At 33.1% G+C, this 14,190-nt stretch overlaps 2 protein-coding genes across 10 annotated transcripts in view; one reads left to right on the top strand and one right to left on the bottom strand.

Annotated features, from left to right (window-relative positions):
* Window positions 1-786, bottom strand: part of LOC138713577 (uncharacterized) — a 120,508-nt gene extending 119,722 nt beyond the window's left edge. For 3 of the 4 annotated variants that reach the window (XM_069845753.1, XM_069845756.1, XM_069845752.1), the window contains exon 1: window positions 113-786. The gene's annotated coding sequence lies outside the window, so the exon portion shown is untranslated. The remainder of the gene's footprint in view (window positions 1-112) is intronic. The other variant, XM_069845754.1, reaches the window with a different exon arrangement.
* The window catches only part of Rad51D (Rad51 recombinase D), a 73,324-nt gene that overhangs the window by 27,873 nt on the left and 31,261 nt on the right, over window positions 1-14,190 (top strand). For 2 of the 6 annotated variants that reach the window (XM_069845757.1, XM_069845764.1), the window contains exons 1-2: window positions 1,280-1,597; window positions 9,851-9,969. In XM_069845757.1, the coding sequence (XP_069701858.1) occupies window positions 1,454-1,597; window positions 9,851-9,969 (263 nt within the window). In that variant the 5' untranslated portion in view covers window positions 1,280-1,453. Of the gene's footprint in view, window positions 1-1,279; window positions 1,598-1,696; window positions 1,865-9,124; window positions 9,327-9,850; window positions 9,970-14,190 lie in introns of those variants that run through there. The other 4 variants (XM_069845762.1, XM_069845761.1, XM_069845760.1 and 1 more) reach the window with 4 other exon arrangements.

A 14,190-nucleotide genomic window follows, 5' to 3' on the forward strand; every position in this document is an offset into this window, starting at 1 on the left:
AAACATTAGGCCTAACCTAAAAATTTGTTTTGTTTGACCACAATCATGAAATTATTAGTGCAAACTCCTAAAACTGAATACCACTTTGAAATGTATGCTTAAGAATACTTACTCCTAATAATTGTCCTATTCTGGTTGTAATTGCTGTCTCCGTTAGCATAATTCCTTCTTCATTACCTTCTTTCTTCAACTCATTATACACGTGAACTACAGATTTCTGAAGCGTACTCTGAATGCCACACATTTTCTTCCTTGGAGGAGTCACTGCAACACTATTTCATTTTTTTGACATAGTAATAAAAATCTAAACACGAAAGAAATTCATTAAAATTTGAAATAATATTTCTATCCATTACCCACGTGCATTATCACGCCCAAGTATATTATATTCATTCGTACTTATCTGACTATTCTTGAATTATAACCACAACGCAACACATAACATAACTATAATGTATTAATATTAATACTAATATTAATTAATTATTAATAAGTTCGAATTTCACTATCTTCCAGTAACCGGCTGAGAAATCTAGTACAATTTTAATTTCATGGAACTCCAGTACCGGCAAATATTGTCGATATTTGCCTCAGCTGCCAACATACCGGTTACAAAATCACTACCATTTATAGTATTTGTCAGTATCGAAATTCGAAACGAAGTTGGCAAAAGAAAATTCAACCTTCAAACTAGAAAATCACCATAATCCACTAGCATTTGTAGTAATGGGGGAAAAATGGTTAGGTTTCACCCTTAGGGTATCAAGTTACCTGGTCTTCCCTATAGCTGTAGGACAAGATTTAATAATTTTGACATCATCAGCATACATTAAACATAGTGAGTTTGATATCGAGTTCGATATAAACTAAAAATAAACTAAACTGACTTCCGGTATCTTTTGTATGTTGTTATTGTTGAGCCTTCTTGGAAATAACTCTTTCTACTTAATATTCTGTCAATTAAAAATAAATACAAACCTGTTATGCCAAAAATAATCTTGTTATTATGCAATTAAACTGAAATTATGTTCACTATTATTAACACTTTTATATAGTTCTTACCAATTATCAATATTTTTCTCCTGTAATTCACATTGCTTCAAGTGTTTCTCAGATGCAAATGATAGAAATATTAAACTTGATCGTAATAGCGGATCACAGATTTTACTGTAGGCTACTTGTAGATCTGCTTTCTGGCGTTGCTATGGAAATTTATCTCAAATGTACCGCGAGTTCCTGCATGACCAAGTTGGCGACACTGGTCACAACATGTTGGCAACACTGAGTCATTGAATGGTTGTGAAGTGGTTGAAGTTGTGACAGGACAGAAATTTGTTTTCTTTTTGCATTTAAGTTCCCGTTATATTGGAAAGGCATTAAATTGATTCAATTACATATTCTGTATTATCTTTTGGATAAGTTAATCAAGTTTGCAACGTGAAAAAGAAAAGAGATGGCTCGACTGTGCACTCAAATGAGCCCATTGTTACAGGAAAACATTCTCGATAAGTTACACTGCCGAAAGATATTTACAGTTATTGATATTTTACAAGAAAATACCGAGAAGTTAGTAGAAATAACGAAATTACCATACAGAGTTAGTATAATTATCTAGTGAAAAATATATAATATTAAATTAGGTACACAAAAAAGCGTTTAATGTGAAACTTGAATACGTGTAAGCACCTTCGAGATAAAAGCATTAAAACAATGATTATTAATATTAAGCACAGGAACGCTATTTCGTAATTGCAATTAACAAACACGCCAAACGAATTATTTTTGCACCAAAAACGGATGCTACCTGGACCAAATGATCACATTTTGTTTATATGCAACGGAAGCCACAAGTCTTGCTAAAGAGGTACGAAATGACTTTCCTGTGTTTATCATTTAAATATATGAAATGCGCTGTAACCATGGAGAAGGAATACGTTCAACAGGCGCATTTCTAGTGTTAATAAAAGTTCCAACACGATCCTCCTTTCCAAAGCTGCTAATAAAAGTTCAAATACGATCCTCATTTCCAAAGCTGCTGACCTATGCTGAACATATTCCGAAACATGATTACGTATTACATATTTTTGTCACATAGGCCTATTAAATAAATTTATTTTAGAGTCCTGTGCTTTCTCGCAATATGTATATTAATGTTGCTTCTACTGTGATAGGCCTATCTACAGCAATATGCGCAGCTTTTAACTTTCTTCAAGTAATTCTCTCGAAAGTGTGTAAGAAACAGCCATGTCAGGGTCTTCAAGTAGTTTTTCAGTACAATTGGTACTAACATGCCAAAAGTAGTGATATCACATTCTTGCATTAACGTTCTCATTATTTTGTACACTTCTATCTGTTTTTGTTTTTCTGAAATTTTAGGTATTTTTTTTCCGCAAGCCATGTCTACATGCCATGAACAATACCGTCATCTTATAGTTGGATTCTAATATCCCATGCATTGAAAAAAGGCTCAGCCATGTCGGACGTGAGAACTTTGAAGCATATTTTGCTCACCTCTTGTCTAATACAGTAAAAAAAAGTAAAGAGAGATTTGATGTAAGGAAAGAACAAGGGAACCCTTGCTTTGTATCAATGGGAAGAGTAATTAACTCAAATCCATAATTATTCGTACTTCCCATCTAAGCATTCTACATTATTTCCATATCAGCCATTCCACAGTAACAGATGGGACAGAGAGTTCTCTTCAATACAAAGTAGCAATTTTGTAATATGTTCTTCAAAACTAAATTATCATAACTATGTACAATTCATTAGACAGACCTATACTTTTAATCTGTCAAAAGTGGAAGCAGTAAGTTATGTTTCGTAAAGCAAGCTGAAAATTGATAATTTCATTATGTAACAGATGGAACACAATTTGGATATCCACCTCACCACTCCATTTTTAAGGTGAAATTTCTGTGATTTTATTTGAAGTTAGTCAATACAATGTGAAGTATAGTGTTCTTTAGTCTTTTATTTAAACATACCTAAAACTTTAAATTGTAATAATTCATTTTTTCATAACTTATTACTCTCTGTTACATAAGTGAGAGAGAATGGATGAGACAGTTTGGGTATTGAAGTATATTGATTGGGTATGAATAAGATATTATCAGCGTACTTAAATTTATTATGGTAGTCTATTTTCTATGTACTGGAACTCTTTTTTAGCAATATAATTGATACTTTTACTTAAAACCATATATTTTATTTATTACGGCTAACGTCAGCTCTTTTATTATTCTCTTAATGTTATCACTTTCCATTTTTTTTTTAGGAAATTTATAGAAAAATCCGGTAATAAAAATCCTCACAAACTGAATGAGTTGGGATTCAGGAAAGCTACCTAGAATCTGATTAAAATATATAAAGAACACGTCTTGTTCGTTAATTTTGAACATTTTTCTACCTGGACTGTTAGCAGCAATCAAAAACATTAATTTTACTTCTTCATCCTCTAAACTTCCTTAAGATATTCCAACACTTCGATCCTTCCTCTGGGCACTACTTTCTCCAACAAACTAGTCCATAAGTACATTTCTTCCTTTATTTAACTTTTCTTTATCTTTAATGGCATTTCCTCATCTGCTTTTCCATCACTGTCCTCTGAAGAATACTGGATATTAATAATGGGATAAATCATTGCTTACTACTACATAGGACATAGTTACATCTTATAGCGAAGGAACACACGTAAAAATGTCACTTTCTCACTGAATTTCGTCCTGACTCATCGCAGAGTAGTTTCCTGCATAGTCAAACTGTAGTCCAATGTGCAAGTTACCTTTCTTATCTTCAAAATGTTTTCCTGTACTCACCGACAAAGCAGTTAATTTTAAGATTTGATAGTTGATTCTGAAAATGAAACACAATACATCATTAGACATTAGGATCCACCCATTGTTTGCACATTACTGTATTATTTAAGTCACACTCCTCAGATACTAAATCAATATTCTCTTCGCATTCTTTACACCAAAGGTGGGCAGTGAGAGAGCTCACTCTTTAAGCTAAGGGGATGAGCACCTGAAAGAGACAAGAGCTGTTGATTTCTAATAGTTTGTGCTGTAAGTCTAGATGGCACCACATTACTTTGTACAATGCTGCAGTCTGAGTTTGGCAGCTTTGGCAGTGTCAGATTTTGAAAGGAGAGTTAATCCATTTTCCTAAATTGTCAACGAGAACATCTAGTTTGACACAAGATCAATTACAGGCTTTTTCAGGTATTCTTGAGAGTCTAATTCAAAAATTTTTTTATCAGATTTCGAGATGTATATGATTTATCAATGGATCTTAAAGTTTAATATATATGTGATTGATGCTGTTCTTTCTGATCTTCAGAGGGAGTTGCTCACAATTAATTCAATGTGATAATGAGTTGAAGGCTAAATATGAATCACGAACAAGCCTATCACAATTTTATGAACATTTTTCGCAAACAAATTTCCCACATATGAACAAAATGGCTGCAAAAACTGTTATAAATATTTGGCTCTACATATCTGTGTGAGAAACTGTTCTCTCTAATGAAGATAAATAAATCTCCAAGAAGAGCTACTCTTAACTGATGAACATCTCACTGCAGTTCTTCGAATTGCAAGTGCAAGATCGATCGCACCAAACATAACTCGTTTTATTCAGTGAAAAAAGATGTCCTCCTCATCATCTGCTGAATGAAATTTAAGATATGCAAGAACAAATGTTTTGTTTATGATTATTGATATTTAATTAATTTATTTCTATATTTAACCTACAATTAATTAATCATTCATTGTTTATGCTGTATTCCTAACCAAGTTTTTGTGTACTTCTATGTACTGTATTTCCACGACTACAAGTATTAATTAATCAAAAAAGTATTTAGTTATCACATCTGAAAATAATTTATTTTCTTTCCTAATCATAACCTAATGAAATTAATATAATTAGACATATTTACTTAGCATATGTAATTTGTGTTTCCTAATTATAAGCTGATGAACTGAATAGAACTAGGTATTAGGTACAATATAACTGATACGTGTCCCTACAAGATGTGCAAGCAGCTACCTGCAGTGCCTTCCATCCGAGTGCAAACTCTGCTCCTTCTCCTGACTGAGCGAGGACGTTGATCATTGAACCGAATTGTGCCCGCCTCTGCTTTACACACTCCAGTTGTACACCATTCTGAAGCATACTTTCTTTGAAAGCTCTTTGCTCCTACATGGAAAACTAGGAACTATTTTTGCTATGGCATCAACATTGAATTTAAAATTAGAATTATGTCAAGCACATACATTGTGTAGCATTTCTGAGGATGCCAAGATATATTTTTGGAATAACTGATAAAATTTACTAGGATAAACATTGGTAATTTCGTGATAATTCCATGAAAATTAATTTAAAATGCAAATGTGTAAATATATCCATATTCCGATTTTTTCATCTAAAAGACTATAATTTGTTGTACAAATCTGGAGACATAAAAGATTGGACACATTCTTGAACAATTGCCAAAAACCACTTTTACGACTTAAGCTAAAAGGTTGGTTATTTCGTGATAACCTTGATATTACATTGATAATTTCGTGAGAGGTAGAAGAATTGTGGAAAAATTCATTAAAGTCAAATGAAATTCTCATTTAATGTTACAAGACTTCAAACATAGTGATTCTGTCTAATATTCATAGCAAGAAAACATAGAAATACATATCAACACATAATAAGAATGAAATCAAAGTAAAAATTGAAATTGAAAAGGGATCTCCTTTGCCCTGAAAGGGTGAACACTTTTATTACGGACTTTACTATAGCCTATATTACTAGGGTAACTCCAAAAGTAATGCATATCATTTATTTAAAAATTATATTTTTATCCTACAGCTTTGCTATTTTCACAGAATGTAGATACATCCTTTAGGAACAAAATGTCACTTTTCCACATAATCCCCGTCCCTTTCAACTACCTTACGTTACCTAGGAACGAGAGTCTGTAGACCAACACAGTAAAAGTCTGGACCAACATGTCTGAGACACTCTTTAGCAGCGTGCACAAGGGAGTCATCTTCTAACCTCGTTCCGCGAAGGGATCCTTCAGTTTACCAAAGAGATGGTAATCGCACGGTGCCAGTTCAGGACTGTAAGGCGGTGTTTCAGTGTTGTCTTTTCGAATTTTCTGATCTGGTCTGTGGTCTTGAGACTGACATATGGCTGTGCGTTGTCGTGCAATAGCAGAACATCCTGCTTTTCCCGATGTCGTCGAACACGACTCAGTCGAGCTTGAAGTTTCTTGAGAGTCAGAATTAATGGTGGTTCCGTGTGACATGATGTCCACAAGCAAGAGTCCTTCTGAATCGAAAAACACAGTAGCCATAACTTTTCCTGCCGAAGGTGCACTTTTGAATTTCTATTTCTTTCGTGAATTTTCATGATGCCACTCCATTGTCTGCCTCTGTCTCCGGTCCAAAATGGTGGCACCATGATTCATCTTCTGTCACTATTCTTGCAAGTCATCTAGCACTTATCATTGGCACTTAGCATGATAACAAATCAAACAGAAGCTACACTGAACCCATTGCATCCCCCTTTTCTTTTTTGTTATCAAATCTTATCTTCAGATTTCTAAAATTTGTATTGTAATACAATTTTTAAAATAGTATAAAATGTAACGCTTAATGATCAACAAAATTTCGCCTCAAACAGCTAAGATTTCTATCAGTAAATCTAAGCCTATATGGCGACTACAGCTGTATCTAAAATTCCAAAAACATTTCCTAAAATTTCATTAAGATATAATAAATGTACCAAATATCATATGCTTACCTTTAGTAATAAGCCTGTAATATAATTACAAAAATCACACAAAGCGTAGCTGTATGTTTCTGGAAACTGGACAACATGCAATTCCTTGGCGGAAATTTGAATCTCGTAACACCATTGGTTAGTTCACGAAAGAGCAAAGAAAAAGTATTGCAAAATAACCACTGCCACGAAATTACCAGTGTTTACCCTAAGCTTCATATTAAAGTTCGGATTTTCATTGATGAACATAGTAAATGCACTGTCATCATCATATGTAGTTTTTAAAATGTTTAACTCCTTTGTTAACATCCTTAACACTTTTGAAATCCATCTTCCTAGGTGCCTGGTGACTAATATTTCAACAGTAGAAAGTCTGAATTTACATACCTCCTCATCAGACTGTTATTTCTTCCATGACATCATGTTATCTGTACTACACTTATTTGGTAGCATTACTTACATTAATTTTTTATACTTGGACTATGCAGTAGGTAGCTTGAACTTCTTCTTGCTATTTGCCAAAGTAATCTTCTCTGTCCTGCGAACTTCTTTTTTCTGCTGAGCACCTTTTTTCAAACAATTTTGTCATCCTTCTTTGTTTGCCTTCAGAATCTCTTCGTATTTCTTCATCCTCATCTTTGCTTTTTCATTCTCTTCCTGTTTACCTAAAAACAACAAAAATACTGCAATTTTTGTGTTAACCCCCATAATAAAGTATTTAAAAGTCTTTATTCATCAGAAAATGCTGCACTGCTAATTATTAAAAAGTTTTGCTGCATAGTTATTTAGTGCCCATGAATCATGTAAATAATGGGAATATGTTATTTAAGTTGTAATGGACAAGACACTTGAAAATTGTTTATTTATTGAATTCTGACATGTCTAGCAACATATTATTATTATTATTATTATTATTAATATTATTATGTTAGAATTCTGTAGTAAATTCTTACAGAAATTATAACAATTATAATATTATTCTCATTATCATCAAAATGAAAAACTAACTACTTTACGCTTCCTGTAACGGATGGGACATGAAAAGTTTCCCCAATAAGAGACAAATTTCTGAAATAATTAAAAATTCTAAAATCAATCAAACCCATGAGCGGTTTGCTCTACTCCTTTGTTGTCTTCCTTCCAAAACAGCTGAATGCTAGAATAAATACAGACTACGAACTTAATCATATTTATTACCAAACGTATAAGCCTTATCATCCTTCAGTTTAAGCATGTAGGAAATATAAAAATGTGAAGCTGCAGAGATGAAATTCTTGTAGCATTTCAATTTTAAGTTTATTGTTTCATATTATTGAATTAAAATACATTTTTACTAAACTTTAAAAATTTGCACTTGGGCTGATTTTGGTGTGGAATGGCTGATATAGACTATTTCCTCAGAATTTCCTGCTGAGCAATGTTCATAATAATTAATATGAAATCATCACAGTTGAAACCAGGGTGTTTTTCGATTTGTTGTTCCTTGTGACTTGTAAAATAGCACTTGCATTTATCTTACTCAGCCATGTCTCCACTCTTGTTGTATTGTCTCCATGTTGTATTAAAGAAGAACACAGATTGTAATAACACTTTATGGCAAGGTGAATAGGATCCAATTTTTGTTGTGACGCAGACTTTGTCAAGTATCAATTGAAAGGAAATTTTATTAGCAATATCAGTTGCCAATGCTTGTCTCTCTGACACTGTTAACGAGAGGTGGGCTGTATCATTTTGATGACCTACATGAGTGATAACATTTTCTATCTCAGGTAATATTACGTTAGCAGTTGTAATCCTTAAACCTGAACATAAATGATTGTTTATCCTTAGCCTAGACTTGTTAAGTTTCATGAAGGAAAGAAACTAGTTACACCTACCTATATGTATTCCACACATTGGTATTATTTCTGAAACAAATTTTTATTTAATTATTTAAAATAAAAAGTAAAAATTGAAGTAATTGATGATATTGTGATCTGTATTAAACTTGTATTCCCTTATCACGTATAGTATAAGGCTGCAGATCCGGAGAGGGGTAGCAGGAGAAGTAAGGTTTGAATGTGTGCTGTTGCTGGAACAAAATTGAAGCACAGTGTATAATAGAACAGGATGATATCCCTGCTCTATTGGAATGTGAGAGCCAAACCAAAAGTATGACTAGAATTAATCCTGATGCATCTATGCCTTATTTGTGTCTGTGCTAGAGATTGGTAACAGGTCGGGAATATTAACCTACAGCATGGACTTACCCAGTGTGCGAGAGTTGCTTCACCTTATACAGTTGTGTCAGGTTTTTAAACAGTTAAGTAAAATGTACTCTTTGTTTTCTCATTCAATATTATAGATTTGCTTATGCTGCTTGCCAGGCTGTGCATCATGGTTTTCCCTCTTCATTACGTAAAAAAAACGCATTTTTGAAAAAGTGGCGCTTAAGATGTTCTGCTGATCACCCATCGATATGTTTCATCTAACATCACCAATTTTCATCTTTCTCCTGCCAGGTGATTTTCAGACAGTTTGCTACTGTTTGTGCGACATTTTGAAATGTGAGTAGCCAACTTACTGTATGTCCAATGACTCTTTGTGTAGCTGGATTACTGTCAGAGACTAGGGCCTTGACTTTCCTCATGACATTTGAAGTGTGTCTAGTCACATGTCAAGAGTTTGCCCGTTTCATGCCTTTTGAAATTAATTCATTGCAGGCATTCTCATTTTATTTAACACTCAGTAGATATCTTTCATTGATATCGTAAAATTTGTCTTCTTGTACATTTCTATTATTGCAGAATAACTATAGCTGGCATCAGAAAGAGCAGTGATGTAGTCTTCTAATATGGATCAGTTTGCTTTGACATTGTTGCAGCTAGACATTAGTGAACACTATGCGTACTTTATGTCATCTGGTTTTTATCTGTTGGGATAATTTCGGTTATCCAGAATGTCTGGCGGTCCTGGTTGCTCTACAATTAATTTCGGAAATTAGCTGTGGAAAAATCTTAATACCAAAAATTGTGAGTGGTATAAAGAATCTTAGAAACTAGATTTTAATTTTATGTATTTGTTTTTGTAGGACATCATACAACTTCGTCAAAGCATAGTAGCATATTATGCTGCATTTCCTCGAAAAGGGATAGATATATACAATGAAGTTATGTCATATACCGCACTGATTCCTACAGGAATAGAAAGGTTTGTACCAAATATCACATGTATAGCTTTCTTTATCAGAATTATTTTTGAGGTTATTGTTTTTTTTATTCAGTTAGAGGTTTTACAGTATGAATACATCTTTGTCTACTGTTATGCTCTAATTCATTGCAGAGATATTTCACTATGTGACAGGTATCAAATATAACATATTTCTGCATTTGAGGAAGTGGATATTTTAATTTTAAAAGTTTCATTATTGGGTTAAAAGTTTTCAGAACTGTTCCAGTGGTTGTAATTATCAGATATAATGTTTCTGTTTGTTAAATTTTTCTCCTTTTATGTAGTCAGTCTCAAATGTTTGTTAGTTAAGTAATCATGCTGCTGCTGTTGTGTTGCTATTATTATTATTATTATTATTATTATTATTATTATTATTATTATTATTATTATTATTCACGATAGTTTTGTATCTAGTCTTGTCAAAAATTTAAAGTAACTGCATAATTCATTTAATACCATGTAGGAGATACTACCAGTGTTCTACTACCATTGGCACTACTACTACTACTGCTGCTGCTGCAGCACAGTAGAACCTCTGTTATCCGTAGTAATGAAGGGGATGGACTGAATGGTTATTTGAAAGAATCAGATAATGCATACCAAAAAGTATTTTCATAAATTAAATGCACATTACTTATAGATTCGTAATTCCTCCATGATCTTGTATTTAACATGCTAGGTAGTTGATCAGACATTCAATAATTTGTCTAGTTGTCAACATTGCTAGCTATTGATGCTGCTCTTCAGTGTGTTACTCAAATTTCTGAAAATCTATTTGCATACTTACCGACTAATCGAATATGTACCAAACCTATACGCACATAGAATTATTCCAATTCAGAAACAACTAAGCAAACTCAAAAAAACTCCAAAAGGAAATAACATTTCAATGGATACCTTAGTCATTTTGGTATACCTGGAAACGAGAAAGTTGATAATATTGCAAAACAGGCAACATATTTGCAACTAAGACCTCTTCAAGTGATATCTCTATCCAATGCCTTTGCTTCAGTAAGGTCTCATTTCATAAACTTATGGATTAACAATTGGCTCTCTTCTGACAAAGGAAAAATTTTACAGTCCGTTCAGAAGAAACCAAATGACCTGGAAATGTACAAAAACTTGCCCAGACATGTTCAAACATTTTTAACAAGAGCCAGAACAGGTCACATTGTCACACAATTGTACCTACACCAATTTCATCTTTCTGATAATCCTACTTGTCTGTGGTGTAATAATCATGATGAAGATATGGAACATTTTCTTCTATACTGTCCATCCATAAACCACAAAAGAAGTGAATTAAAATCATCAGTACCAGTTGCAGAAGACACAGCTCTGCAGTATATATTGACTACACCCCAACAGGCATTTATAATGAACACCGATCAAAATACCCCTCATTTCTCATGAAAAACAAGAACTGAAAAGACTATAGTGGACTTTATGTTGTCAGAAAACAGCTGGATACATTAAGAACATTGAACTGGATTGAATTGAATTGAATTGAACATTGGGACTTTAAAGGCCAGGGAATCTCCTTGTCTTGGATGTCTGAAGATAGATAGGAATAGTATAGGTCTCATGCTTTAGGTTTACATATTTTATATACCTCAGCTCACCAAAAATTTTATAACTCTTGATTTGTTCCATATCTTGAAGCTTCGATGCTAATGTTAGATCTATGGAATAAAATTAAATGAAGTGAAATATATATATATATATATATATATATATATATATATATATATATATATATATATACACACACACACACACACACACACCTGTTTTTTTTTTTTTATTAAATTGCACAGTTGTAATGGCAGTCTCATATACTGATGCAAGATGAACCACAGTTTAGCAAGTATAAGGTTATAAATTTCACAAGATAATGCGTTTCCATCCTCTTATAGCAGACTTGATATTAAAAAATAGCAAACCAAATATGTTCTATACATTTTTTGAATAATATCCTTGTATTGAAAAATAAATCACATATATTTTTACAATTTCTCTACTTCCTCTTCTTCCAAACTGCTAAGTTATATGTACTTTTTTCGATATTTAGTATAACAGGTATTCTTTTGACATCTGTAGAAGACATTTTGCACAGAAGTTATACAGCACCGGCCATTTGAACAGTAAGACAAGGAGTGAATCGTGCACAAATTTGAAATTGTGTGAAGATCTTGGGGGTCATTTCTTTTAAAGCACTATTTTACAAGTTGAGAAAAAAAGCTTGTAATAACTAATAATGCTGTCTATAAAAAAATACATAATAATATAATGTTTTTGTGTAGTTTATTTACGTGTTTTAGTTTAATTTATCAGTGATGTCAACCAACATCCCTCTGTCTACTCCATTTGATTTTACTAACACTTCTTCTGTCACTTGTACTTTATGTGATAAATCTTTTACTCATCGAGGCATCAATACCCACATTTCGAGATGTCACACATCAGAAGATTCTTCGCTGAATATTACCCCAGCAGCAGCAGAAAATCCTTACGATATTTCTACACATATTAGTGCTACTAATCAACCCCGATGATAATGATTCATCATTACGACAAAATAAAATTGGATGTATTTATTGCAAAAAGTTGTATGATAAAAGGGGTATTCATAAGCACATGAAAGTGGCTCATGGTATACGGTCAACTGCACTTAACATCTGTCCTCATTGTAATAAATTTTTCAAAGGTGTTAAGCAGCATATTGCTAAAGCTCATCCGGAAGAATTTCGTACTAATCTATGTTCTAGTTATAATTCTAATAATCAGAATGTTTCCCTTGATATACCGGAGATACCACTCCCTAATCTCGAGAGTGAGAATGTTTCAGACAAAAATGATGTTCATGGGTTTCAACAAAATTTGGATGAGTGGATTCAAATTTTTCAGAGTAATATGGACGAGGAAAACTTTCAAAAATATACGGAAGATTTCAAAGATTTTCTTGGTACTGCTCATCATTTTCTCCCAGGCCCCAAACACCCCGCCACGCGGTATTATCTAGCACGCAGACGTGGTGACTTCAAAAATAATAATAGACACTATACTGAAACCACAAATCCGCAAAGGAAATCCAAACGAGAAAAGCAAGTCAGACTAGAAAAATACAATTACCAGGTGACACAATTCCTATATTATAACCAAAGAAAGAAAGCAGTTCGTCGAATATTTGAACCAAAGAAATGTCCTTTAAGTATTCCGGTAAATGAGATTGAAACTACGTTTAATAATAAATTTAATAATGTAAACCACCATCACTTGGATAATTATCCGAACCATATTACTGAAGTTGACAAAGATGATATTAACAACAAATTTCTGGATACTGTTAGTAAGGAAGAAATTCTTAAAGCTATGCAAGGTATTTCGATTGACACTTCTGCAGGACCAGATAAAATATTGATGCGAACTATTAAATGTGAAAAAGTTGCAGTAATTTTAGCATTAATAGGAACTAAAATGTTATCACACAATTGGGTACCTAATTTTTTTCGGAAAGCTAGAACTGTTCTTATATATAAAGGTGGAGAAAAAAAGGACCCAAATAATTATCGACCTATAACCATTTGTTCAGTAATTCGAAGAGTTTTGGAGAGGTGTCTTTGTTCAAGAATGCAACAATACGTAGAATTTAATGAAAACCAACGAGGATTTGTATCTACTGCTGGTGCACAGATTAATGCCTCTATATTAAATTCAGTTCTTCGTAAGGCCAAAATCGAAAAAGAAGATGTCACCATCTTGTTTCTTGATGTGCATAAAGCTTATGATACTGTTGGACATCGGCATTTGGAATCTGTCATTCACAATTCTGCCCTTCCCCAAAAATTACAGGATTTAATTATAAATTTACAGTGTGGAAATGAAACCCAGATAGAGGTTGGAATCCATAAAACAAAACCCATACCGTTTAAACAAGGGGTTATGCAAGGCGCTCCTCTTTCCCCAATGCTTTTTAATCTCAGCATAGACCACATTTTTTATGAATTATCCGAGCCTAGTGTGGCTGAAGAATTTGGATATGACCTTGTATCGGATCTAAATAATGTAGTAACATTAGGATTTGCGGATGATATTGCACTTGTTGCTAAAAGTACAATTGCTGCATCTGAAATATTTACCATGACAAAACGGTCATTACAGCAGATCGGATTAAGTCTAAATGAATCTAAAACTCAAACC

This window comes from Periplaneta americana, chromosome 14, assembly GCF_040183065.1.
Source record: "Periplaneta americana isolate PAMFEO1 chromosome 14, P.americana_PAMFEO1_priV1, whole genome shotgun sequence".
Lineage (NCBI taxonomy): Eukaryota > Metazoa > Arthropoda > Insecta > Blattodea > Blattidae > Periplaneta > Periplaneta americana.